The sequence below is a fragment of the Anguilla rostrata genome, chromosome 16 (genome assembly GCF_018555375.3).
Source record: "Anguilla rostrata isolate EN2019 chromosome 16, ASM1855537v3, whole genome shotgun sequence".
Classification (NCBI taxonomy): domain Eukaryota; kingdom Metazoa; phylum Chordata; class Actinopteri; order Anguilliformes; family Anguillidae; genus Anguilla; species Anguilla rostrata.
The window spans coordinates 11,541,232-11,568,646 of record NC_057948.1 but is presented as its reverse complement, the minus strand read 5'-3'; the positions used below and the strand labels follow the sequence as shown (position 1 = coordinate 11,568,646).

Here is a 27,415-nt window from a genome sequence, read left to right as displayed (position 1 = left end):
CCAATTTTGTTAAAATCCCTCATTCTCAGCTGACTTCCAGAAGCACATGTTCAAGACTATGTCCACATATGTGCGTTCTTTCTAAACTCTCTGTACTTGAGGTGTAATCATCCTGATTTGGCAACCCTGACTCTCTGTTCTGGGTCAATGTCCCAGCTCCCTCTCTGTTACCACAAACTCTTCTCCAAAATGTCCATGAGGGTATATTTGGTTGAAGTCTGTTCCTGTTAGATAATAAAGAGGAGAGTATCTAGCCATCAGTTATACTTTAACTTTTATGTCACTCTTATTACCTATTCCAGGCACAATACTGTTTTTATGATTTCAGTTGTAAAGGCCAGTGTAAAATCACTTGGGTTGGCAATTGCAGAAGTCATTGAAAAATTCTGTTCCAAACAAATGACATTTTACCAGTGTACATCTAAAGAAGATTTAAATCTTTAAGTGTCAGACTAACTATAGTTAATACACTTTATTTTCTGTCAAATGGTGAGAGGTCTTAAAATCAGCAAGATTAATTCCAATTAATTTTTAATTTGGCGCATTGTTTTTAAAGAGACAGGAATGTACATTTGTCTACACTGAATGCCACTATAAACAAACATGGCTCAGAAAGAGATTCAAACACTCATTTTAACACACTGCATTGCATATCCAAACATGGCTGTGTGACTATCTTAACACTGAATATCATTCCAGGAAACCGAGCTTCAGTTAGTAGTATGCCATTTGAGGGTGCTTGCCAGGAAACCGAGCATGAGTGGTGATTACTCAATTTGAAAGGATGTATAGTAGGCAACGTTGTACAATGGAAAAGTTTTAAAAATGTATATTTCTGTTTCATCATCTAGGTTCCTATGACCCTTCCAGATAGCAGTGAACACCGTCCCTCTGTCCACCAGATTTATGTGTTAATAGATCAGCTATTAACTCTGGTGGGTGGAGAGCCGACACAGAGCTTAAATAAAAAGCCCCAAATTCGGCAGATCGATCTTCTCACTCCTCAACCCGTCAGAGATGGCCAAAGGCTTTTATATCAGCAAGACTCTGGGGGTAGTAGGTGTAGTGCTGGGGGCAGGAGCTGTGGCCACCATCATTGCCTTGTCGGTCGTCTACGCTCAAGAGAAATCCAAGAATGTTGAAGTCGAGCCGGTGACCACCACGGTCAAGCCCCCTCCCGTCGTTCCAACCTCACCCGCTCCACCCAATGATCCATGGCACAGGTACCGGCTGCCTGACTCCCTGATGCCCGACACCTACAACGTGACCCTGTGGCCCCATCTTGAGCCAGACGCACAGGGCATGTACATGTTTACGGGGGATTCCAGCGTGATCTTCAGATGTGTGAAGGAAACTGACCTGATCCTCATTCACTCCAACAAGCTGGAGCTGACCTTGTTCGGTGGGTTCCATGCAAAGCTGCTCGCGGTGGATGGGTCAGCTTCTCCAGCCATTACGAAGACCTGGCTGCAGGAACAGACCCAGTATCTTGTGGTTCAGCTGAATGGAAAACTAACAGCGGGAAAGTCCTATGAGCTGCAGACTCAATTCAGAGGAGAGCTGGCTGATGACCTTGGAGGCTTCTACAGAAGTGAATATGTTGAGGATGGAGTGAAGAAGTAAGTCTATATTTCAATATATATATTTCTATATTTCTTTTTCGTGCGTGGTACAGGGAAAGCTTTGTGATACAAGACATGGTTTCAGAGTCGGAATAAAGATTAAGATTAAGATCTTTACTAAATGGACACCAGATTACCAATAAACAATGATGAGTATGGCTTTAGTCTTCACTGTTCTATTAGCTCTCCCTGTTTCATTAATTATTGCTTGAGCCTCAGTACTTGCAGTAGTCTCGAAGAGGATTATTTCTGTACATTTAAATATGAATCCAGTGCCTGAACTATTTATCGCTAACATGTTCTTTTCACACTGCATATTCTGTATGATCCAGCCACTGCTGATCAAGATCAGTGCGAACACCTGTAAATATTGCCCTCTGTGCTGAAACGCTCTTCGACTCATTTGAATGACTTTTAGTTGTGTTCTGTATCCTGGACCTTGGATGGGATGAAGTCAGAGCCTGAGTGGAAAATTAAATCGGCGCTCACTTTTTAATAAACTTATTTTGTAGAGTTGTTGCCACGACTCAAATGCAGCCGACGGACGCCCGAAAGGCCTTCCCGTGTTTCGACGAGCCCGCGATGAAAGCCGTCTTCTACATCACTCTCATCCACCGGCCTGGCACCGTGGCTCTTTCCAACGGAAAGGACGTTGGTGAGTGCCCCACTCCAAGAGCTGAAACTGACCCAGGATCAGTCTCACGGGGCAGACACTGCCCGTGACCGTCTGTTAAAAGTCTGTTATCCTGAGAATTGCTTTTTATTTATTTGAAGGTGCTGAATAACATACTACTAAATCTCTGTTGTATGTGTGTTTACATTTAATACTGCTTGTGCTTACACAGAACATTATAGGTTCAAATGAGGGTGAGGGAGGTTCAAGTACCACTGATTGGTAGCAACAGTTACACAAACCAATCTGATTCAGCATGATTTCTTTTAGAACGAGCAATATCTAATTAGTCTGAGTTTGACGAATAAATAAAATAATTACCTCCATTTGCAATTATCGTTGGTCAACAGTAATATAAATGTTGCTCAGTTTTTAACTGAATTTTTTTAAAGAATCATTTTATTTAAACGGTTAGCACACTGGCCTAGAATGCTATTTGCAACATGTAAAGACTGAGCCATTCAGACTGAGGTCCCGGACACAAGTGAAAATGAACTTTTTGTTGTTCTCTGCTCTCCTGGAAAAGGTCACTTTTGCTCTTGTTATCTCAGGGAAGGTGTTTTGTGTACATAAAGACACAATGTGTACTGCTGTTTCAGAATACCTCCTCTCTGTTCCCCCATAGCCTCAGTAAACACCACTATCAATGGCACCGCGGTCACCCGGACCACATTTGAACCAACCAAGAAAATGTCCACGTACCTGCTGGCATTTATTGTCAGTGAGTTTGACTTTATCCAGGCAACGGAGGACAATGTTATGGTAATTTTGAATGTTCTTTTCCCACATCCAAACACCGTGTACCTCCTCAAGATATTCACTTTGCTTAATGCACAACAGCATCACTACATCCTAATCTGAGAAACTGAAAGAGCATTAAGCAGTGATTTGTGACATATGTACGTACAGAAGTAAATGAAAGAAAAAGAAACCCATAAAAATGAAAATATATTTGTATGCATGACAGAATTCACTGAGATCATCAACAGCCATGCTGAAAATATTTGTGCTTAGCCATGCATTGCTAGCAGGTATGCTCCTGAATATAGTCAGATGAGGATAGATCACAGACCAGATGAGTAAGAGGTTTTTTTGTCAGAAAGCATGAATTGCAGCTTTGAAGTGAGTGGCTCCCCAAAAAAACCTTAACAATACCTTCACTTTACCACTAGATGGCAACAATGCACAACTAATTGGATATGGCCACGGACATTCCTGTCGTTCAAGATACTTCCTTTGTTCTTCTTTTGTTTAGATTCGAATCTGGGCTCGTAGAACAGCCATTGCCGAAGGCCAGGGGCAATATGCCCTCAATAAGACCGGACCGATCCTGAAGTTCTTTGAATCATACTACAATTCCACCTACCCACTGTCTAAATCAGGTGGGGTTTTAAGCATGTTTATTTAAGTATGCGTGCGTGCAAACCTAATGGGGAAAAGGATTGCCCATCCATCAGGAAGATGCCTTTGTCTAAAGTCAAGATGGCCTCCTCCTTTTAGACCAGATCGCTCTACCCGACTTCAACGCCGGGGCCATGGAGAACTGGGGTCTCATCACTTACAGGGAGACGGCGCTTCTGTACGACCCGCAGATGTCCTCCAACGGGAACCAAGAGAGGATCGCGACCATCATCGCGCACGAGCTGGCTCACATGGTACGCGGGTCGCCACGGGCGGCGCCCTTCCTTCGCCGCCCCGTCTTGGGCGTGTCCGTGTCCTCACTGGCCGTGTGGCTTCTCCTCCTCCGCAGTGGTTCGGGAACCTGGTGACGCTCAAGTGGTGGAACGACCTGTGGCTGAACGAAGGGTTCGCCTCCTACGTCGAGTATCTCGGTGCGGACCACGCGGAACCCACGTGGGGCTTGGTGCGTCACACGCCGGTGCTCTTCGAGTCGTGTTTTCTAATCGTTGTTTCAAACCCCCGCTTCTAATCATTTTGTTTAATCTCCGTGTTGTGTGGATGGTTTTACCGGAAGATTCACTAATCCGTCCTTGCTGCTTTGATTGTTCTGAATTATCGTGAAAACTACAGTGAGGATAATAATACTGACGCTATGAATAAGAAACAGCGCTGATTTGATTTCTCCTGTCAAGAGCTGCTGTGCGAATTTTGGCGGTGCGGCGGGTACTTGGCGCTTTTGTCCCAATGTGTGACTCTGGGGCACTGTCCTCCACAGAAAGAGCTGATCGTCCTGAACGACGTGCACAGGGTGTTCGCCATCGACGCCCTGACCTCCTCCCACCCTCTCTCCTCCAAAGAGGAGGAGATCAACAAGCCAGAGCAAATCAGCGAGCTGTTTGACGCTATTTCCTACAGTAAGGTACGACACGCCGCCTTCTGATTGGCAGCGACTCCTGGAGTTAAGCTGAAATGGTGACTTAATGGTGAATCCAGAATCCATCCTGGAAATGAAGGAAAACTTTACCGTACGGCCATTTTATATTGTGCAGAAATCCATGTTATGAGGTGAAGAAAGAGACATAAACAGGAAGTGCAGCGAGAGTGAAGGATTGTGGGTTTTCTCTCTGCAGGGAGCATCGGTACTGAGGATGCTTTCAGAGTTCCTCACGGAGGCCGTCTTCGCCAAAGGGCTCAGCGTGAGTTAGCGCGGCGAACCTGCCGTGAGTTTGTGGTTGTGTGTGTACAGGCCTGTGTTCTTGTGTGCGTGCAAGTATCGCATGGTTTGTGTAACTCTATGAGGTGCATGCATTATGTATGTATTTACATGCATGCAGCATACCTGTAATTAAATCCTGACTATGACAAGGGCTGCTTGTGGCCAGGGGTGACTCAGGGTATCATAATTATCCATAAGATAACACAGGGTTTTCATTGACGAGGACTTGACCGAACTCACTGCATAATAGCAACTCCTCTGGCTGACTGGAAGCCTGCAGTCATCTTGTAACAGATGCTGCTACAAAGTTAAAAGTGGGTTAATTCCTTTCTGACAAAACACATGCTAGTCTGTTCTCTTCTAGAGCAAAGGAACAGGCTGACAGTTTCAATTACACATAAAAACAAAGAGTAGACACAGTACTGTATATCCTAGCTAACGCAAATGTTTTCTCTGTGCAGTCATACCTGAATCAATTTGCATTCAGTAACACGGTGTACACAGATCTCTGGGATCATCTTCAAATGGTAAGTTATCTTCAAACTTCATCTTAAAAGTTGTCATTTGTTTCCATTATACATAATATGATTATATATAATATAATTATTGGAGGTGGTTGTTAGGAAGGTATTAATGTGACGTGCTATGCTGTCCACAAATCCGAACAGAAATATATTGCTCTAACACAGTAGTAGTTAAAAAGTTCCCACAGGCATTTTAATGCCTATTAGAGGTGTCTGTTTTCTGTTATGCCTGCACCTTGTGTATTCTGAACATAGATATTTGTTATTTTATACATTTGATCTTATACACATCACAAACAAAAGTATTATACAACAATCCAAGTATTCAAGTATATGTAGCTATATAATGCATCACTCTGCTTGCCATTTTGAGTGTAGGGTAATGTTGGTTGAAGACCTGTGATATGGCATCTTTACCTGTGAAAGGCACATTTTTTACTGAATTGTACCTAGTGTGGCAAGATTTAACGATGAACGAGTGTCATTCAACTCTTAGCTAAAATGGTGAGAGTTGATCATGGTTGATTGGCTGTTGCGTTTTTTCGTTGCTAGGCGGTGGTAGAGACCAACACGCCCCTGCCCGACACTGTGCATGAAATCATGAACCGCTGGGTTCTGCAAATGGGCTTCCCTGTGGTCACAATCAACACTGCGACCGGGGAGGTATCCCAGCAGCACTTCCTCCTGGACCCCGAGTCGGTTCCGGACAGGCCGTCTGAGTACAAGTAGTCTCGCCGCCTCTTTCCATACTCTATTTTCTCGGCTGTTGGTTATGGACTAGACATTGGTAATATGTAGAGTTGCCCTATGATGGTAACGGTAATATGTAGAGTTGCCCTATGATGGTAATGGTGATCACGGTTCTGTAGTTTTGTAGTCTTATTCAGAGCGATATACAATTAGGACTACATAAGTACACACACCTAATTAGTATGAGCGGTTTAAATGGTACTAACCCCATAAAATAAATACAAAATAAATAGCAAGAGTGCCGTGCGGTAAGGTTGTGCTCAGAAACGCCTGCGTTTCTCTGCTGTACTGCAGTTGAAGTAGTAAATGTCACTTTTTTTGACCGCAGTTATGAGTGGTTCGTCCCCATAAAGTGGATGAAGACAGAAGTGGACCAAGGACAGTACTGGCTGCTGAAAAAATCAGGTATGGAGCCTTTAAATAGAATCTGTGCGGCTTACTCAGTACCTGTTGAATTCCAGTCGAGTTTGCCTTTACGTTGAATGACCCAGACTTTGTGAATGAGCAGGTACGGTCCAGGGCGGAGAAACATTTGCATCAATTTCATGCAGGAGTACCTCACTAACCCTGACCGTTCACCATCGTTTATTCCTACAGACACGAACAAAAACATGACTCTGACTGCAGAAGGCTGGGTGCTAGCCAACCTCAATGTCACCGGGTACTACAGGGTTAACTACGACCTTGAAAACTGGAACCGCCTCCTCATTCAGCTGAACACCAACCACCAGGTAAAGAGCTACACTACGAGCTGTGTGACTAGACTAGTTTTTTTAGTCTCTGTTAACAGACTTCGCTGGCTCAAGAAAATCTAATACTATGCGTTTCTTGAAGCTTACAAGTTGACCTTGGAAAGCTGTCATGTCAGTGACAATGGAGGTGGCCACAAAAGAGGCAGTAAAAGCAAGCACGAGCCCCTTTACAGGGATATTTGTAAGGCCGGGGATAAGCCACATTGGATTATGAGCTAACTGCCGCTCCGCTCTATACCCTCTGGGCTGTGGCCGTTGTCTGGTGTGGTGGAGGTGACTGCAGGAGGCGAGGGTGTGAGGGGAGGTGCATGCGCTCCCCACGCCACAAATTGAACAGCATTCGAAATTTAAGGACATGGTGAATAGTAAACAGATTTTTGGAGCTGGTGTTTCATGTAGCACAAGCAGGGGTATTCAACATCGAATAAAAGAGAGTTTAGGGTTTGTTGAGAGTTAAGATAACAGGGCGATGAGCCTACTCTACACTCTCTGACGCTTTTGCTCAAAGTGTCCGTCTGTCCTTTTCTGCAGGTCATTCCAGCCATCAACAGGGCCCAGCTTGTGGATGATGCTTTTAACCTTGCAAGGTGAGGGCTTCCCGTGGTTTCAATGGCCTTACTTCACCTGCTAATCACAAATTTTCAACCTGTTTTGTCCCCTTGACAGAGGACTGTACAAATCATGTTTCTTTGTTTTTTTTTGCCTTTAAAGGGCAAATAAAACCAGCACGACGTTGGCTCTGAGCACGACCAGGTACCTTTCCAGCGAAAAAGAATACATGCCATGGGAATCGGCTCTTGACAACCTGGACTACTTCACCCTCATGTTTGATCGCACTGAGGTCTATGGACCAATGCAGGTTTGTCAACGTAACATGTATATCCTTAGAAATTTCTAATAACTACTCAGAGGGGTTTACATTTTCAGAAAATCGCAGAAGGTTATAAACAAAACCTTTGAACAATGAATATTGGCTAATTCATGTTAGGATTATGTATTGTATTATATTGCATTATTTGTAAAATAAATTATGGAATTTTAGTTAAAAAAAAAAAAAAAAACAGACTGACAGCCATGCGTGTTTGTGTTTGTAGGCTTACCTCAAGAGTAAAGTTGGACCTCTTTTTGAATACTTCAAACAAATTACTTCCAACTGGACCAAAGTACCTGAGGGTCACACTGACCAGTGAGTAATTCGAGGCTAGAGGCTTTTTGGTGCCTTTAATGGTACACCCTTTGTGGAGCTCAGTCCCACTGGCTTACCCTGTGTCCCCAGGTATAACCAGATCAATGCCATCAGGATGGCCTGTAGGACTGGGGTGGATGGCTGTGAGGAGTTGACCACAGGATGGTTCAACGAGTGGATGATGAACCCAGACATTAACCCGTGAGTCTACCAGCTTCCTGTCCCTTGGTCACCTGGTAACTGTCCTATCCCCCCCCAGCCAATCCTTTTTCCAGAATACAGTTCTAGGCCACCCGGAATTGTTGTTGAATCATTCCTGTTTCAGACAGTTATAGAGGGGAGCTTTCTCAAATCAGATTCTTACATACGATTTACATTGTAGGCATTTAGCACATGCTCTTGGCCTAAGTGCCTTAGACACCTTACATTCTATATATGCGATCCATTTATACTGCTGGTCACTTACTGAAGCAATCCAGGTTAATTACCTCGCTTGAGTAAAGTGAAATATTAAGTGTTAAATCAACTCTTACAGTGTCCGTATAGTTCCTACTGGACTTGTATGTACTCTGTTGGAGTTTAATTAGCACTGTACTTTTTACTATACTTTACTAACGCCAGTGCCCCACCTGGGAACTGAACATGCTATTTGAAAAGTACAAGCCCAGTTCCCTAACCATGAGTTGGATTTTACTGAAGATATTCAGGTTAACCACCTTAACCTGGGGTTAAACAGTAGGCCTAGTGCCTTACTTTGGATTGAAATCTATGTCTAATGGTGACCAGCAATCGCTTTCCTTGTTCCTTGAATGCTAGCCTACTCCATAACACCTGTTCAATGTTCTGCTGCACACATGAATTTGGCGGTTCACATAAATACACACCGACGGCTCCGTGCGTTTCAGGATCCACCCCAACCTGAGGACGACGGTTTACTGCAGCGCCATCGCTGCCGGGGGCGTGGCCGAGTGGGACTTTGGCTGGGAGATGTTCCTGAAGGCCTCCATGGCCTCCGAGGCAGAGAAGCTGAGGTCCGCTCTGGCCTGCACCAAAGAGCCCTGGCTGCTCAACAGGTCAGTATGGGGCCAGGACCTCCCTCAGGCACTCACCGCACACACCAGGTTACTGTACACAATCAGACCACCGCATGACTGACACGGGTTATGGAGATGCCCAACGGAAACCCAGTAAAGCTCCCATTTCCACACAGAGACAGAATCTTTTAAACCAGTTTGCTTTAAATCTGTGTCATAGAAAAGGCACAGAAGAGGAAGACAAAGAGCAATCATCCTCACCGTTGCTTTGAAAATTTAACCCCCCACGTTATTCCAGGTACCTGGAGTACACCCTGGACCCAACTAAAATTAGGAAGCAGGACGCCACCTCTACCATCGTGTACATCGCCAGCAATGTGGTGGGCCAGCCTCTGGCCTGGGACTTTGTCAGAGCGAGATGGGACTACATATTCACAGAGTGAGTCGGATGCATTGCGGGCCTTGGGTAGATCTGCATGCTTAATGATCCTGTTCTCTGTGAGAATGGTTTTTGTCTCCCAGAGCCTGACCGCACACATTCTCGCCTTTTGTTTCCAAGGTATGGCGGAGGGTCTTTCTCCTTCTCAAACCTTATTAACGGAGTGACTAAGAGGTTCTCAACAGAATTTGAGCTCAAACAGGTAAATGTTGTTGAATATCTAATTGATAAATGAAAAATGTATGGCTACACTGTTGACAATACATTTTTAACTTTTAGTGCCAAAATTCTACGATTCTATGAAATATATCACAGTTTATTCCACGTTGATCATTCTGTGGTTATTTAATGTATATACCTAAATTAGATTTTTAGACTTTGCTGGTACAACTCACAGAGCTATGAAAACTGAAGAAAATTGAGAAATTATTTGGTGACAAATAAATGACATTTACAAGCTTGCCTGATCAAGGCCCAACCAGCTCCAACCTTCTGAGCTATTGATATCATGTACCACCAAGCTACTGCATAGCAGCATTTATCCATAATTTATTACATCTATAATTGTGTGCAATTTACTGTATTTTACTTTGAGCAAATATTGGAGATGGACATATAAATTAGAATTTGTGTGGGGATGTAATAATATGTGTCCAGATTAACATTCAAATATTCATACTGTAATCAGTACTGGGCACATCTCACAAAAACTGAGACTTAAGTCCGAGAGGTTTGTGGAGTCAATTTAATTGTGAAGACCTACAATAGTCATGACCTTACGATGACATCACTATATTGCAGCTAATGTTAAGAAAGTGTCATGCTAGAATCATACCTGAAAGGACAAAAAACATGTATCTATTATTTTCTATTATTTGCAAGGTATTGCAAGTATTCCAATTGTATATTCTTTTATGCTGAATATGTGACAGATCTGCATGTAATATCTATTTCCTGTGATACCACAGCTGGAGCAGTTCAAGGCAGACAATGCTGAGGCTGGGTTTGGGTCAGGCACACTGGCCGTGGATCAGTCCATCGAGAGAACAAAAGCCAACATCAAATGGTTGGCAGCCAATCAGAAGACAGTAATGGAGTGGTTCGAAAATGAATTAAAACCATGAATTAACAACCTCAGGGAATAAAAATATGTAGGAGAAAATTTATTTTGTAAAGTATTTCTGGAATAATTTTCTTTTGGGTAGACCACCTTGTTTTCTCCTATTTGTGTCTATTTATTATACCACATTTCCCACAATCCACTTACCTTGTGGCGGTGATCCTTCTAATTGGATGTATTATTACAAGTGCCTCTCGCTTCCAGTCTTTTTGGGTCCATTCACATTAAAGGCCAAAAAATAAAAATAAATACAATACCAATCTTCTATTCTTACTTCTAGACCTGGGTTTTACAGTTCTATGATATCTTATACTATCTACAGAAGGAGAACTCTGTCGTTACTGAGTATTGCATTTTCCCTTGACTGGGAAATGTCTGTCTCCTCCATGAAACATCAATTATTGCTTTTCATAGCTTACATTTATGGATGACTCAATTACTTATCTGGAATAGGAAATTCGGTCTCTGCCTTTTTGGACAATTGTACATATGAGAGAATTACATTTCTGTTTAATAAATGTAATTTTTTTTCAAATTCTGAGTTGATTATTCTCACAACACACACACACACACACACACACACACACACACTTTTTTCATAGACACAACACATTTGTCTCAACACAAATAGACAATTCATGCTCAAAAATATGATATGTCCCCATATGACACATTTTAGAACTACTTCAATTGAATGCAGAGATTTTAACAGGCTCATTCAGCAATACATTAATAAAATATATTCACAAATAAACCTGGTAAAGATTACACTTAAATACTTGTGTTATGTGTATTTAACAAACATGATGACTAAGATTAATTAAATAGGTAATTATGCTACCAGTAAATTAGTATTTTTGTTTTTCAGCATCAGAAACAACTGGATATTCCTGAAGTGTATATTTCTTTCACAATATTTTTTTAAAATTGAGCACAACGCACTATAGCTAACTCTTGATATTATGACTGGTGACCTTGGAAAGGCAGTTCATAACTAGCACCAATAACGGAGACATAATAAAAAGGTGTTTATACCATTTAAATTTCTCTTATCTATGTATGTACAGCCCTCCAGATAGCACTGAACACCGTCCCTCTGTCCCCCAGATTTATGTGTTAATAGATCAGCTATTAACTCTGGTGGGTGGAGAGCCGGCACAGAGCTTAAATAAAAAGCCCTAAATTCACCAGATCGATCTTCTCACTCCTTACCTGTCAGAGATGGCCAAAGGCTTTTATATCAGCAAGACTCTGGGGGTAGTAGGTATAGTGCTGGGGGCAGGAGCTGTGGCCACCATCATTGCCTTGTCGGTCGTCTACGCTCAAGAGAAATCCAAGAATGTTGAAGTCGAGCCGGTGACCACCACGGTCAAGCCCCCTCCCGTCGTTCCAACCTCACCCGCTCCACCCAATGATCCATGGCACAGGTACCGGCTGCCTGACTCCCTGATGCCCGACACCTACAACGTGACCCTCTGGCCCCATCTTGAGCCAGACGCACAGGGCATGTACATGTTTACGGGGGATTCCAGCGTGATCTTCAGATGTGTGAAGGAAACGGACCTGATCCTCATTCACTCCAACAAGCTGGAGCTGACCTTGTTCGATGGGTTCCTTGCAAAGCTGCTCGCGGTGGATGGGTCAGCTCCTCCAGCCATTACGAAGACCTGGCTGCAGGAACAGACCCAGTATCTTGTGGTTCAGCTGAATGGAAAACTAACAGTGGGAAAGTCCTACGAGCTGCAGACTCAATTCAGAGGAGAGCTGGCTGATGATCTTGCTGGTTTTTACAGGAGTGAATATTACGAGGATGGAGTCAAAAAGTAAGTGAACGTATATGAGCTGCTTTCGAGATTTTCTTGTGCATTCAATAACTCAAGATTAAGATTCTTTTACACGTAAGAGCTGTTGTGTCCATGGAAACAACAGCTCTTACATGTTTCTCAGCTTTTTATGTTTGTTGAACATTTGGCAAGCTAATTTCCTCTTCCCATATTAAATAATTACTGCCACTGATGTTTTACCATAAGGAAGTGTTAACATGTATTTTCCCCACAGTATTGTACTATAACAACAGCATGTGAAGATATGTAGTCTGTAAAAGTCAATAAAGAGCAGCTTACACAGAAGTCACCTGTCCCAGCATGATTTTAACTTATGGTAGGTAAGTATATAGCTCTTAGACCAGGTTTTTGTATTCTCATACCTGGACTATTGCAGTTCCATTCTCTCTGCTTGAGGCCCTAAACCTTAGCAGTTAATGCAGAAAACCGCCGCACGACTTGTCTACTGCATTCCCAAACATGCTCAAGTCACACCCCTCCTCATCTCACGTCACCTGTTACAGCTTACACCGAGTTCAAAACCATGGCACAGGCCTACAGGACAACAGAATGGCTCTGGGAAATCTGGAATGTTTGGCATTTTATACAGCTTTGGGTTAAACCCCACTCACTTCCAGTTTTAGCCACGCCCACTTCTGGTTTTTATCTGAATACAAATACAAATAATTTTTTGGTTGAACAAATACAGACACAAATACAAATAGTGGCATCTTCCTCCACCCCTACTTTAAAGACTTGTTTGCTGAAGAAGGGGACTTTGGAATGACTCACTGTTTTGGCCAGGCATCACTGATTAACGTGAATTGCTGTAAAACTCACTCCCCAGAGTAGTCGCCACGAGCCAGATGCATCCCACGCACGCCAGGAAGACCTTCCCGTGTTTCGACGAGCCCGCGATGAAAGCCGTCTTCCACATCACTCTCATCCACCGGCCTGGCACCGTGGCTCTTTCCAATGGAAAGGACGTTGGTGAGTGCCCCACTCCAAGAGCTGAAACTGATCCTGTGTCAGTCTTATTGGATATTACCAACAAAGTCAAGGCCTTGACTGAGCCATAACCCACTTTCAATAAAACTTTAATAGAACAAGTGAAAAACAGACAGAAAAATTAACCAGTGAAAGCAGGTGCATTGGCCTGTAGCCCATTCCCATTGTTATTCTGAGTCTGAGCAGTTATTTAAATATAACATTGCCCCCTCTCTTTTCTCCCATAGACACTGTGAATACCACCGTCAATGGCACTGCAGTTACACAGACCAGATTTGAACCAACCAAGAAAATGTCCACATACCTGTTGGCGCTTATCGTCAGTGACTATGATTTTGTTGTCTCAGAGGAGGACAAAGTTCTGGTATTTATTTTCTTATGTTCTGTAACTTAAAAATTCATTAGAAAAAGCTGAAAAAACACTGTAGACAAGTTACTCCCCTTTCACGTAAACACGCATACAATCCCCAAATTGCCCATGATAAATGTTAGTTGAATATATTTCACAAATGTACCTCCTATGAAATCCCAGAGCTGGCCACGATAATTAAATTGAATTCAATCACACTTTCAGTAACACACATTTATCTTCAAGAGTTGTAAAACTGAGCCAAGTTTTCTTGCTGCTGAATGCAATTACATATTTTTGAGTGAACTTTATCCGTGTTGATTTCACCAGGCTATTAAAGAATTTTTTTTGTCCAGATTCGAATATGGGCTCGTAAAAAAGCCATTGCAGACGGACATGGAGATTATGCCCTCAATGTGACCGGACCGGTCTTGAAGTTCTTCGAAAGCTACTACAATGTTAGCTACCCCTTGTCCAAATCAGGTAGGACTTCCCACTTTCTCACACAACCGATAGGTCTAGATTAGGGCCACCAGTTTGTCCCCCCCTGTTTTCTCACATGGTACTTCAGTCCTCTGCCAACTAGAGGTCATGATAGCCTATTTGTGAAGTCCCTTCTCAGACAATTATCCCATTTGCATGACCTCTGTAATCTAAGCTGATAGAGTAATGGCCACTAAATAAGCAGAGGCGATGACTGACAGCAACGTCTACAAGCGACAATCAGGTGTTAAATTCACTTTCATTACTTTCCACTGTGGACATGCTGCAGCATTTTCAAGTGTTGTACAAGGGCATGTCAGGTTTTGTTAGAAGCGGTGGGAAATGCCCACGTTAAAAATGAGAGCAGTTATATAGCATTTAACTTGCACAAAAAAGTTAAATAAAAATGTAATGCTTGATTCAACTAACCAACTAATCATGGTCTTCACTTAACACTAAGTAGAATCAGGTGTCTTATCATGCTTTTCGTAGCATTTAAACTTCCATCCATGTTTACTTCCCATCCTGACTCTCCCCATATTAGAGCAAAAAATTGTTTTTTTATAAATGTCTCACTTAGAAACTGTTGAACAATTAGTCACTTGACTGTGCCTTTGGAGTGCCTATGGGGACCCCTGGAGGATAACCATTGAAATACAAATAATAAAAAAAGACTTGTATTTCAATACTGACGGCTCTAGTCTAGATTCTCATTTTCTCACAAAAAAGCGCATATATATCTATTTCAGACCAGATTGCACTGCCTGATTTCTATTTTGGAGCCATGGAGAACTGGGGACTAGTCACCTACAGAGAGACCAACCTTCTCTACGATCCCATCGTGTCCTCCAATGCAAACAAGGAGAGGACTGCCTCGATAATTGCACATGAACTGGCACACATGGTAAGTAAGCTGCAAATGGAGGCCATTGGTCAATTCGTTTTTCACCATTTTGTTTCGTTCCAGTTTTCTTCACTCGCTTTGCTATTTGTGACCCTGTCAGTGGTTCGGGAACCTGGTGACGCTGAGGTGGTGGAACGAGGTCTGGCTGAACGAGGGATTCGCCTCCTATGTGGAGTACTTGGGAGCCGACTACGCAGAGCCCACCTGGAACATCGTAAGTATTCAGACGGGCTATGAGTCATTATACCTTTGTAGTAGAAGCACATGGACGCTACTAAATAAATCTTTAGTAGTATTTGTTATATATGTGGAGTAAAATAATTCCCTGGGGGTCGAGGGATTCTGGAATATGGATTCACAGACCAAAGTTTTATTTAGAGGTTAATTTGAAACGCGTTCAGTGAGGTGAGATGGTCCCCAGTTTGTGATTCTACGCTCTCCTCCACAGAAAGAGCTGATTGTTTTGAACGACGTGCACAGGGTATTCGCCATCGACGCCCTGGCCTCCTCCCACCCTCTCTCCTCCAAAGAGGAGGAGATCAACAAGCCAGAGCAAATCAGTGAGCTGTTTGATGCCATTTCCTACAGTAAGGTACGACACACTGCCCTCTGTTTTGTTTAAAGCCAGTGTAGAAGAGCAGTTCGATATTACCTGAGTGCGGGAACTTATCTGGTCCTCTTTAGCTCACTAAACATGCTTAACTGACACTTAAATCAAGGTTTCATGTTTTAAAAATGACTTCTTTACAGTAATATCCTGCTTAATAACCTGAAAAGGTAATACATTTATAAAACATATTTTTTATAGTGATATTCTGCTTAAAAAACTTCCTGAAAGTTGCACTGCAGCAAGCTGTGGTAACCACTGCAGGGTTGAAAACTTGTAATACTTCTTTAAATATCAGCATTTTTTAAAATAATTGTAATTCAATGCAGTTTTTTAATGTAAATTTGATTAGCTGAAGCACATCTTTATACAATATCCTGTCATAGCAACAGTGGAATAACCTACAGACCAAATTATCGGCTACTGTACAAAATTCTATGTATTGTGAGGTGGAGAATTCTGAACAGGAAGAGCAGCGAGAGTGAAGGATTGTGGGTTTTCTCTCCGCAGGGAGCATCAGTACTGAGGATGCTTTCAGAATTCCTCACAGAAGACGTCTTCGTCAAAGGACTCAGCGTGAGTCAGAGTGACAAACCTGCCGTGTGTTTGTGATTGTGTGTATAGGCCGGTGTGCTTGTGTGTGTGCAAGTATGTATGTTGTAGATGTATGTGTGTATTCAAAACATTTTTAAATACATGTGTTGTATCTGTTTAGAACAGTGGTAACCAACCCTATTCCTGGAGATCTGTCATCCTGTAGGTTTTCATTTCAACCCATGGCATCAATACACTCAACAAAACTTGCTGTTGAATGCATGCCTTTCTTAGGATCTTAGATAAACAGTGGTAACCAGCCAAAGGTAAAGATCCATGTATTGCTCCACACCTGCACTAAACAGCTGACTTAAGCATAACTCTTCAGCATATAGGAGACCAATTAGTAACTCACTGGTTTAGTGCATGGTGGTGGAGCAAATACATGGTCAGTCTTTTTACTCTTTGAAGCCGGGTTACCCACCTCTGGATACAACCTACAGGACGGTAGATCTACAGGTACAGGGTTGGCTACCGCTGGTTTAGAGAAACAGCTATAAAATGTTGGTATTGATGTGAAAGCACGAGTGGTCAAATGAACAGTTTCAAATTCAAATTCTTTTAAATTCTGAGGTTTCCCATTCTGTTTTTCTCCGTAGACCTACCTGAAAGACTTTGCTTACAGCAACACTGTGGGAACAGACCTCTGGGATCACCTTCAGAGAGTAAGTCTCCTTTCAACCTGTATTAAACATGAAGTTACCCCCACAAAACCCGCAGACAGCTCCCTGTGGAAGGAAGACGTTTTGTATGACCCACCCTCTATTGCTGACTGTCATACGTTCAAGCATGGATGTCAGAACACCTGTATGTGCACTGTGCCCAGCAGGTGCAGTTTTAAATTTGACTGATATGACTGTGAATGGAAAGTGTATCAGTGATCACATGACCCACCAGGGGGTCCCAAGCCAGAGTTTGGGAACCCCTGATGTAAGGGACACAGCAGTGATGCAAAGGACATTGTGTACTCCCTGTTGTTTGTGTGTGTGGGGTGCAGGAATTATGCAGTTATCTCACACTGAGCCAACTGGTATACAATAATGTGGATTTTCTGCCCTCTAGTGGCAGCTTAATGTGGCCAATTAATTTACCACGAGATGCCTGTTCGGTCTTGATTGTGGTGACAAGTTTTTTGTTTTTTGTCACTAGGCGGTGGTAGAGACCAGCACGCCCCTGCCCGACACTGTGCATGAAATCATGAACCGCTGGGTTCTGCAAATGGGCTTCCCTGTGGTCACAATCAACACTGCGACCGGGGAGGTATCCCAGCAGCACTTCCTCCTGGACCCCGAGTCGGCTCCGGACAGGCCGTCTGAGTACAAGTACGTCTCGGCCCTGTCAATCTCAGTGGGGCGGACTGGCTGCAAATTTGCATATGCGGAATCACAATGTGTGATTGGTTGTTTGAGCCCGTAATGGCAACAGAAATCATTGTGGTCTTGTGATTGTAATGGCACAAACTTTTCTGGTCATGATTATTTTTTCATGATTATTATGTACTGCCAATGGAAATTGCTTGATTTGTTGAAACATTGATGCAACCGATTGCCAAAACAGAAATTTATATTTCGAATCTGGACTGGAGATGATGTGGTAACTGTAACCATTTCTGGCCCCAGTTATGAGTGGTACATACCCGTCAGATGGATGAAGTCAGGAGCGGCCCAAGACCAGTTTTGGCTGCTGACCGATAGAGGTATGGAAACAGAACGGAAATTGTTTGAAACAATATTCTCTCAGAGTTTTGAGTTTTGTGTCCATGAGTCAGTTAAGCCCATAATTATTGTTTCATAGCTTCTGCATTTGATTAACATTCCTATAGCTGCTAACAAGAACATGACTGCAGCTGGAGCTGAATGGGTTCTAGCCAACCTCAATGTCACCGGGTACTACAGGGTTAACTACGACCTTGAGAACTGGAACCGCCTCCTCACTCAGCTGAACACCAACCACCAGGTACACCTGTGTAAGGATCTGCTTTCTCATTTCAGTATATCCAGGAGATGAAAACCTGCATAAGGGTTTCAGTATAACCTGGTATACATATGAGTGTGTGTGCTGTATCATTTTAGTATAACCTGGTATATCTATATGTGTGGGGCGACATAGCTCAGGAGGTAAGGCCGATTGTCTGGCAGTCGGAGGGTTGCCGGTTCAAACCCTGCCCTGGGCATGTCGAAGTGTCCTTGAGCAAGACACCTAACCCCTAACTGCTCTGGCGAATGATAGGCATCAATTGTAAAGCGCTTTGGATAAAAGCGCTATATAAATACAGTCCATTTACCATTTACCATGCTATATCATTTCCTCACCTAGTATAGCACAGACTAGGCCTTTTATCACAATTTTAGCCCAGTATTTCCCAGCAGCTGCCAAGACATCCGCTCCAAAGTTTGCTACCGTGTTCATTTGAAATAGCTTGCAATCTTCCCCAGAAGTGATGAGGGGGGACAAATCACAATTCATATGAAGTATAAGATTTGCACACTGGAATTAAAATATGTTTTTTTCATAATTCTTTTAAAATTTAAATCCTTTCAAAAAAAAAAAAACCCTCCAACTTAAATTGTACCCAAATTTTCCAATATTTAAGTCACTGTTTACACTGTACACATCCTTACGGCAGTCAATGTTTCCACATTTTTGCACACACATAAATATTTTTTTTTTTGTTTCTCTGCAGCAGTTTATGATATATTGCGCCGCTCTCTTTTCTGCAGGTCATTCCAGTCATCAACAGGGCCCAGCTGGTGGACGACGCTTTCAATCTGGCAAGGTGAGAGATTCTTCCGACCACATTGTTTCTCTTCTCAGGAAATGATTGGAGATTATATAAATCGTGTTTTTTTTTATTTATTTCCCTTTAAAGGGCAAAAATGGTCAACACAACATTAGCTCTGAGCACAACCAAGTACCTTTCAGAGGAAAGAGACTACATGCCGTGGGAGTCGGCCCTCGACAACCTGGACTACTACTTCCTCATGTTCGACCGCACCGAGGTCCACGGACCAATGCAGGTTCGGCTACGTTGAACGGGAAACCAGGGGGTCGGCGCGGTTCAGCAGGGATGGGAAGCTTAATGAGCCCCAAAAATAGGTGGAGCTACCACGAGCTATCAGTCGCTCACGACTTTGAACCAATTACAGTGCTTTTGCCATTACCTTGTTGCCCAATCAGTGCCTGACCTCACTAATGATCTTCAGGCTGAATGGAAGCAAATCCCTCCAGCAATGCTCCAACATCTAGTAAAAAGCCTTCCCAGAAGAGTGGAGGTTGTTATAGCAGCAAAGGGTGGACCAACTCCATATTAATGCCCTTAGTTTTGGATGAGATGTTGGATGTTAGGTGTCCACATACTTTTGGCCATTTTGATTTAGAGTTATTTTTAAATGGGTAACAATATGTCAGTTCACAGGTGTGGCAACAAAGGGTTGTTATAACTGGGTATATGGTGCTGTGCAAAAGGGCAATATAAAAAACTTTAGAAAATGACACTTATGTGCTTTGGACATTTAGTTAATGATGCAATCAGTCACATCCTGCTGAACATTAGCAAGAACGCTAATAATGAATCAAAATGACAGCTGCTTTAATATTGCTTTTTTGCAGGCTTATCTCAAGAATAAAGTGGGACCTCTTTTTGAATACTTCAAGCAAATTACTTCCAACTGGACCAAAGTACCTGAGGGTCACACTGACCAGTGAGTAATTCGAGGCTAGAGGCTTTTTGGTCCCTTTAATGGTACACCCTTTGGTGGAGCTCAGTCCCTCTGGCTTACCCTGTGTCCCCAGGTATAACCAGGTCAATGCCATCAGGATGGCCTGTAGGACTGGGGTGGAAGGCTGTGAGGAGTTGACCACAGGATGGTTCAACGAGTGGATGAAGAAGCCAGACATTAACCCGTGAGTCTACCAGCTTCTTGCACCTTATTCTGCAACAATCTTTTCCCTGTTTGATTCGCTCACCAGTTTGGAGTCACTGATTCCCAGCTAACACAAAATGTTCTCATAATGTTACTGGAATGTTTTGTCAATGTTATAAAATGGCCACTACTTGGCCCCAACGTAGTGAGGATGTTTCGCGTTCGGCTGGGATTGCGTCCCGTGGAGTGACGGCTCCACCTGCATCCCGAGCAAGGAGCTCTGCAGCAGGAGGGCGTGCGCTCCTCCATTGAACCCTAGTGTGAGCCAGCGGGTATTTTAGGCACTGTGGGCATGGGTTTTGGCAGTCGGAGGAGAGGTGCGCCACCGACAAAGACAAGTAACAGTGGCTCCCTGGTGTATCGCCGGGAAGAATGAATGTAAACATAGCAAGAGAAACCCTGGCTGACTTAAACCCTCAAAACCCCTTAAAGGATGCAGCCAGATTAGTTCCCGCCGATGCTCACTGATTAGCCGGCTAATTACATAGCTAAGGCTTCACAGTGCAGTGACTCAGCTACGAGCTAGTACAGCAGCTACCTTTCTTTAACGTTTTCCCCACAAAAACACCCAAGTGACTGAAGCCAGTACAGTAGCTACCTTTCCCCAACACGACACAAGGTGTTCTCATGCACGCGGAAATGCGGCGGTTCAGATAACGGCACTGCTGACGGCTCCGTGTGTTTCAGGATCCACCCCAACCTGAGGACGACGGTTTACTGCAGCGCCATCGCTGCCGGGGGCGTGGCCGAGTGGGACTTTGGCTGGGAGATGTTCCTGAACGCCTCCATGGCCTCCGAGGCAGAGAAGCTGAGGTCCGCTCTGGCCTGCACCAAAGAGCCCTGGCTTCTCAACAGGTCAGTTTGGGACAGAACCTCCCTCAGGCAAGTCACATGTTTGGGGAGGGAGAAGGGGGCACAGACATAACTTAAGACAAGTAGCCCCTAACCTGTGTTTAAGTATTTTCAGTATTCTCTGTACCTTTCCTGCAGCTGAATCAAAGAAAGGTAGCCCCCCTCCATTTTTTCTTCACAGTCTCTGTAATTGGCAGTTTACCCCTCCCCCCCTTCCCCCCCACATGCATGCACACACGCACACATCCACTGGGAAGTGGCTGAGCGTGTACCCTAAAGAGCCCTGGATGACATGCCCACAGCCCACCCTACAGTCATTTTTACAGACAGTTAAATGACAGATAGAAAGTGGGATGTTCACACTCCTACTTTTCACTCTATTTTTCAATTCTTCCCACTAAATGAAATCTTTCGTTCATTCCAGGTACCTGGAGTACACCCTGGACCCAACTAAAATTAGGAAGCAGGACGCCACCTCTACCATCGTGTATATCGCCAGCAATGTGGTGGGCCAGCCTTTGGCCTGGGACTTTGTCAGATCGAGATGGGACTACATATTCACAGAGTGAGTTGTCTGCTGCTCTGTGGCCCATAACCTCCATTAGGGAGATGGAATATACAGCAATATACTGTTAATATGTGGGCTTTATGAAACTATAATGATAAATATATTTCCCGGTGTTGTATGTTTTAAAAGAAATATATTGCAATATCTAAAAGGGCAAGAAGATAGTGAGACAATGCAATTAAATTTCTATGTGTGTTTGTTTGTGTGTGTGTGTGTGCATATTTATATATTTTAAGTATATTCCATTTCTGTACATCTCTCGTGACCACGAATGATCTCATTTGAGAATTTTCATCTGTAAATCTGTAACGTACATTCTTTCATACATACATACTGTATATGCTGCGCTCTCCCAAATATACTCTAATATTTTGCTCTTGCATCGTGTAGGTATGGAGCCAGTTCTTTCTCTTTCGCAGAACTTATCAGCGGAGTGACTAAGCGGTTTTCTACAGAGTTTGAGCTGAAACAGGTACAGTAAACCTATCATCGCCCTGTGGTATTTTGGGTGGATACAGCAGTTAACAAACATGCAGATGTTTGACACACAGCATTTCCTACTGGCACGTGCCCAAAAATAGTGACAAAGTGAAACTCATGACATCACACAGAATATGCACAATTGCGCAGAAGCAACAGCCAGATATTTTAGCACACCTGTGCTGTACACTTACAGAAGTGGCCACATCACAGGCTTTTCTGAAAACAGGGATCATTACATTCATTTAGCAGGCAGTCTAATCCAGGGTGAATTGCAATGCAGGAGTAACATTTGTGCATTTGTCTGATTAACATGAGCAACTATGCCTTTGAATGCTTGCTAATAGCATTCAAACCAATGAGCATAGAGGCAACATCGCTAAAGCACTAGTGCATACAGGCTAACTGTGCTAACCAAAAACCAAAGTACAAACTCTGAATACATACAGATGAAAAAGTTAGAAATGCCTCTCATCAGAAAGGCCTTTTAGATTCATAAAGATATGCCTCCCTTTGATGTCGTCACAGCCTAATACCTTGTTCTGAATAAGTAAAATCATTGTGTTATATACTATGAAATTTGTATAAATATTTTTGTATTGGATTATTTCCTGTGATGTCACAGCTGCAAAAGTTCCAGGAAGACAATGCCCAGGGTGGGTTTGGGTCAGGCACAGTGGCCCTGGAGCAGTCCATCGAGAGAACAAAAGCCAACATCAAATGGCTGTCAGCCAATCAGAAGCAAGTGAAGGAGTGGTTTGAAAATGAAGCAAAACCAAAGGAAAACTTCTGAGAATAGAGAGGGATTACAAATGTATTTTTTAAAGCAATATTTCTGGGTTGATTTTAATATGGATGGTGTGCCATTTGTTCTCAATGTTTTACTTTTTATTTATTGTGACAAATTTCTCTCAAACCACTTTCTTTGTGTTAATATCTTTGCAGTGCATTGTCTTGGCTTCCACTGTCTAAGTTAATATCATGAATGTTCTGTCCAAAAACAAAATTATATTTACACATTTAAATTTTACATTTCAGGAATTTATTCTATGATAAAAAGGAAGTGCTATTCCTATCAGCTAATTTATTATTTTTTAGAAACAGAGAAATGATTGTGTTGTGCTACCCAGTGTTTGGTTTCTTCATTTCCAGCTCCATCCAATTCATAAAACTGAAAAAAATGAATTTATACCCAATTGAACTTAAACATAATCAGCATATTATGGTCATTTTTCAGTGTATGCATGGACAGAATTAAAATGGAATTAACTTCAATTCTAGGTCTTTACAAATGTAAGCACTATATTCACCCAATGTACCGATTATTGAAAACAATGATTTGGATAAGACAAATTTTGACTAAAGGTATTGAATTTATATGTTTTCGTTTAGGCTGAATGAAGTTGAATCGTGTTTTGTGTCTAGTGATTTGTTCAAAAATAAGAATGTTGAATGGTGAAATTTTTCAATTCTAGATTCATTGTTTCGTCTGCTTAGTGTCTTTGGTAAGCTATTCCAGGCATTAATGTAATGTCATAAGTTAATTGAAATGTAATATAAATGTAATTCTAGAATATTTTATTTGAAAATATGCAGAAAAACCGATGAGAACTTTGGTGCACTTGAGTGATTTGTTAAGTAGAAATGCACTTAAAATAACGTACTTAAACTGCTTTTTCACACAGTTTCCAGTATAAAAGAACCTTCATTCATACAAGAATCACAAACGAGATGGGGGGGGGGGGGGTCTGAAAATAAACATGTAAACTTTACAATTCTCCTATATATATATATATATATATGTGGAAATTTTGCACGCTACTGATGGCTTCAAACTTCGTCAAGAGCTACGGGACAGGAGCGCACAGGTGCGTGTCTGTGAGGAGGCGTGAACTGGAAATTCTTTCCCAGGCTAAGTGTGAGACTTGGTCACTCCAGAGTCTGAGAAGCAGGGTCCTCAGACAGCTGGGCTGCTGTCACCTCCACCACAGATACAATTACTGCTTCACTGCTGCCAGCTTCCAGACAAGAGAAGGGCTTTTTACGCTGTGCACCCACCGCTGTCTGCATGCAGCGCTTTTCTGCAGTTAGGAAAAGGGTACGATGGTAGTACCATCACCAAGGATTTGATCCTGCAACCCTTTTGGTTATGCATTCAGCTCCTTTACCACCTCACAACTGTGCTATACTGTATATAGCACTGCCCTCTAAGCATTCATTTTAATGTCATGAATGAATGAATCATTGCATTTATATAGCACTTCACCGAATGCTCAAAGTTCTTTACAGTGATGAGTGGGAACTCGCCTCACCCACCACCAATGTGTAGCACCCACCTGGGTGATGCACGGCAGCCATTTTGTGCCAGAACACTCACCACACATTAGCTTAGATGAAGAGGGAAAGAATTTAGCCAATTTAATCTTTAGCCAATTAAATCATGTCATGTTTTTATTGGAGGCTTTTCTTATTTATTTGGCTGTACTGTATATGCGTATTAATATGTCCTACAATAAGAGTGAATGTGTTTTTCTCTATGGCACATTACTAACTTGTGTGCATGGGGAGGCTTCCTATCTAATGAGACCTCTCGCAGAGAGAACGTTCACCATTTGTTTGTTCAGGTCCAAATCAAAGAGAGTTTGAAGTGTCAGTTATCTTTATAGCCCGCCCACCTGGTGTCTGTCTCTGCAGGGGGACTTCCTCTGTACCCTGTAGAGTTCATGTGACGTTTCTAATTAACACTTCCTTCCGTCAATGAGAGATTTAACACACCTAAAATCAGACCCATGTCATTCCCCCACCAATCCATCTAAATTCATTATAGTTATTATTGGTTAGGTTTAACACAACCAGTTAAAGATCTTTGATAGCATGTATATATATGCCATCACATATATCAAAACAGACATTTAAAGACTTTAATAAGCATTAAATATCTGAAAAAATCATTCAGTAAATGTTGAGTGGCATACAAAACATGAATTTTGCAGAAGCTACTTTTCAGCAAGCTATGACTACTGATGCTTGAAAGTCTTGCCCACCACTTTTGTGGATATTTTGAACCAAGTGAACATGCTAGGATTTAAAGTGCAACAGTAATTGGATGATGCTTTTTATAAGAATACGAGATGTGATATCTTTATAAAAATGCTTTTATTCTCCTTCATATAAATATACAGTATATATACATATATCTCTTTTTACAAGTACAAATTGGCTAATAAATACATAAATAATGTTCAGATTTTGCATATAATTCTCCAGCGTTCCAGGAATCCTGTGAATATGTATAAATAGTTCAATGCTGAAAGTCTGAATAAGTCTCTTGATGCTCATGATCATCATTTTCCGTAGAGAGTGTGAGAAATCTCCGGAATCCAGAAGCATTCTGACGAAACGTCGGTGAAGCAGAAGTCGCCCAAGGGATTCTACAGGAAAAGGAAAACAGAAAAGAAAAATGGTAAGCCAAGTTCAACATTATCTCAGACCGCAAGTTTGCCAATGGTACATTATGACTGGAGCGCAATCTCAAACTATATAATAGGGATAGAAGTACTGTATGTGTGCAAGCAACACTTGAACCGGTAAACTGGATGAATAATTCAATCAGGAAACGCAGTAGGTTTTGGTGAAAGGACATTAGTTAAAATGTGTAGTGTAGTCAAGGTAGAACACTATGCAAGCTGAGCGCATGTGCTCTGATTAAATGCGAGCAGCGTAAACATACCTGATAGGACGGCAGGGGGCTGAGGTGGTCGCTGGCGTGGGGGAAGCCAAGCGGAACTGAAGGCAGAGATTCTGACAGCACGGAAGGCTGGAAGGAGGTCCGGAGGTGGTCCTGTGCACCGGGGAGGGGCGGGGAGGAGTCCGCCGGGCCTCCCTGGACCCGGTCCTCCTCCAGCTGGGCCGACAGGTGGGCGATGTAGCGGGAGGCCAGGCGCAGGGTGTCGATCTTGGTGAGCGTCTGGCCCGCGGGGGCCACGGAGGGCGGGAGGAAGGTGCGCAGGTGGTGCAGGGCCTTGGCCAGGTCCCTCATCCTGAACTTCTCCCGCTCGCTGGCGCTCTGACGCTTTCTCCCCGGGTGTTTGGAGCGGGACCTCCTGCCCGGCCGGGCCGGGCTCGGGTGCGCTGCCGCTGGCACTGTCGCCATGGGGACGGGGCCAGGCAGGGGCGAGCGGTCCGCGGCTCCCCACTGCAGGGGCGGGGGGGAAAGGTAGCCGGAGTCGACGGAGCAGGCTGGTGAGACGCTTCCACAGGCGCTGTTGTAGCCGGGGTCCGAGCTCAAGCAGGCGTTGTAGTAGACAGAGTCCGAATTCTGGCAGACCCCGCTGTAGCCAGTGTCCGAATTCTGGCAGACCCCGCTGTAGCCAGTGTCCGAGACGCTGCAGGAGCTGTAGTAGCCAGGGTCCGAGCTCGGGCTGACTTGCTCCAGAGGAGCCTCGCACCCCCACTGCTGCTGTTCTGCGCTGAGCAGGAGCTGAGAGAGAACGTGGTCCATGGTGAGATGAGATGCAGTGACAACAGGCTTCTGGAAGGTTCTGTGTGCTCTGGTGGTCGTGGTGAACATTGAGCAAGGCCTGCTCCGCTCCCTCCCTTTATCCTAGAAGGAGAGGTGTGATTTGGCACCTCGCAGAGGGACTTCAAAGCCCCGGAGGAGAGCTCACACCAGACCCAGGGGGTCTCTGGGAACTCCCTCAGCCCTAGACACAGGCTTGAGGTGTCAGTTAGAAAAAAAGGACAGTGTGGGAGAAGGCAGATTCCATATTCTCAGTTTGAATGGGACAGATCATGAAGGACTGGTAGTTGGGCAGTTCAATAACAAAAGATAATCGTTCCAATCTAAAATATTATTTTACTTTTCTAGACCAAGACTGTTTCTCATTATGCAGACATTTAAGTGTGTATGTCAAGTGGGCTAGTATTTATCCTTAGGATCCTTATCTTTAGGATGACACTGGAAAATTTTCATTAAAAAATTGAACATGGAATTTTAAAATTATTTTTCTTAGACGTCCTTGCCAGGATCAGCCTGCCATGTCAAATATTGTGGAGAGTATAATTCTAGTTCTTATTAAAATCATTCCCAGAAACTTAATTTCAGATT

The 27,415-nt window shown here is 43.2% G+C and overlaps 3 protein-coding genes across 3 annotated transcripts; 2 read left to right on the top strand and 1 right to left on the bottom strand.

The window, feature by feature from the left end:
• Nucleotides 1–981: 981 nt before the first annotated feature.
• Nucleotides 982–11,252, top strand: LOC135241851 (aminopeptidase Ey-like). Its single transcript, XM_064312585.1, has 20 exons — nt 982–1,619; nt 2,135–2,277; nt 2,921–3,057; nt 3,551–3,677; nt 3,796–3,950; nt 4,046–4,159; nt 4,472–4,615; nt 4,827–4,892; nt 5,374–5,439; nt 5,989–6,161; nt 6,515–6,591; nt 6,784–6,917; nt 7,470–7,525; nt 7,650–7,797; nt 8,033–8,124; nt 8,215–8,325; nt 9,030–9,197; nt 9,457–9,597; nt 9,718–9,799; nt 10,566–11,252. Exons 1-20 carry the CDS (start codon nt 1,018–1,020, stop codon nt 10,719–10,721), a joined length of 2,892 nt encoding a protein of 963 aa, XP_064168655.1. The 5' UTR covers nt 982–1,017; the 3' UTR covers nt 10,722–11,252.
• Nucleotides 11,253–11,801: 549 nt separating this feature from the next.
• On the top strand, nt 11,802–23,672 carry LOC135241850 (aminopeptidase N-like). The gene is made up of 20 exons (XM_064312584.1): nt 11,802–12,540; nt 13,388–13,530; nt 13,776–13,912; nt 14,254–14,380; nt 15,130–15,284; nt 15,385–15,498; nt 15,733–15,876; nt 16,402–16,467; nt 17,085–17,150; nt 17,635–17,807; nt 18,105–18,181; nt 18,308–18,441; nt 19,206–19,261; nt 19,355–19,502; nt 20,095–20,186; nt 20,278–20,388; nt 21,096–21,263; nt 21,685–21,825; nt 22,219–22,300; nt 22,934–23,672. The coding sequence occupies exons 1-20, from the start codon at nt 11,939–11,941 to the stop codon at nt 23,099–23,101; spliced, it is 2,904 nt and encodes a 967-aa protein (XP_064168654.1). The 5' UTR covers nt 11,802–11,938; the 3' UTR covers nt 23,102–23,672.
• Nucleotides 23,673–25,445: 1,773 nt separating this feature from the next.
• On the bottom strand, nt 25,446–26,858 carry LOC135242552 (mesogenin-1-like). Its single transcript, XM_064313679.1, has 2 exons — nt 26,039–26,858; nt 25,446–25,739 (listed from the first exon to the last, which is right to left on the bottom strand). Exons 1-2 carry the CDS (start codon nt 26,807–26,809, stop codon nt 25,653–25,655), a joined length of 858 nt encoding a protein of 285 aa, XP_064169749.1. The 5' UTR covers nt 26,810–26,858; the 3' UTR covers nt 25,446–25,652.
• Between the last annotated feature and the right edge of the window lie 557 nt (nt 26,859–27,415).

What these genes read in the sequence shown, in the direction of transcription:
- LOC135241851 (XM_064312585.1), top strand. Translation starts at nt 1,018, where the DNA reads ATGGCCAAAGGCTTTTATATCAGCAAGACTCTGGGGGTAGTAGGTGTA. An exon ending in AGCTGAACACCAACCACCAG is followed by an intron (nt 6,918 to 7,469) that starts GTAAAGAGCTAC and finishes CCTTTTCTGCAG; the next exon opens with GTCATTCCAGCCATCAACAG. An exon ending in CCTGAGGGTCACACTGACCA is followed by an intron (nt 8,125 to 8,214) that starts GTGAGTAATTCG and finishes CTGTGTCCCCAG; the next exon opens with GTATAACCAGATCAATGCCA.
- LOC135241850 (XM_064312584.1), top strand. Translation starts at nt 11,939, where the DNA reads ATGGCCAAAGGCTTTTATATCAGCAAGACTCTGGGGGTAGTAGGTATA. An exon ending in TTGGCTGCTGACCGATAGAG is followed by an intron (nt 18,182 to 18,307) that starts GTATGGAAACAG and finishes ACATTCCTATAG; the next exon opens with CTGCTAACAAGAACATGACT. An exon ending in GACGCTTTCAATCTGGCAAG is followed by an intron (nt 19,262 to 19,354) that starts GTGAGAGATTCT and finishes TTCCCTTTAAAG; the next exon opens with GGCAAAAATGGTCAACACAA.
- LOC135242552 (XM_064313679.1), bottom strand. Translation starts at nt 26,809, where the DNA reads ATGGACCACGTTCTCTCTCAGCTCCTGCTCAGCGCAGAACAGCAGCAG. An exon ending in GCCCCCTGCCGTCCTATCAG is followed by an intron (nt 25,740 to 26,038) that starts GTATGTTTACGC and finishes CTTTTCCTGTAG; the next exon opens with AATCCCTTGGGCGACTTCTG.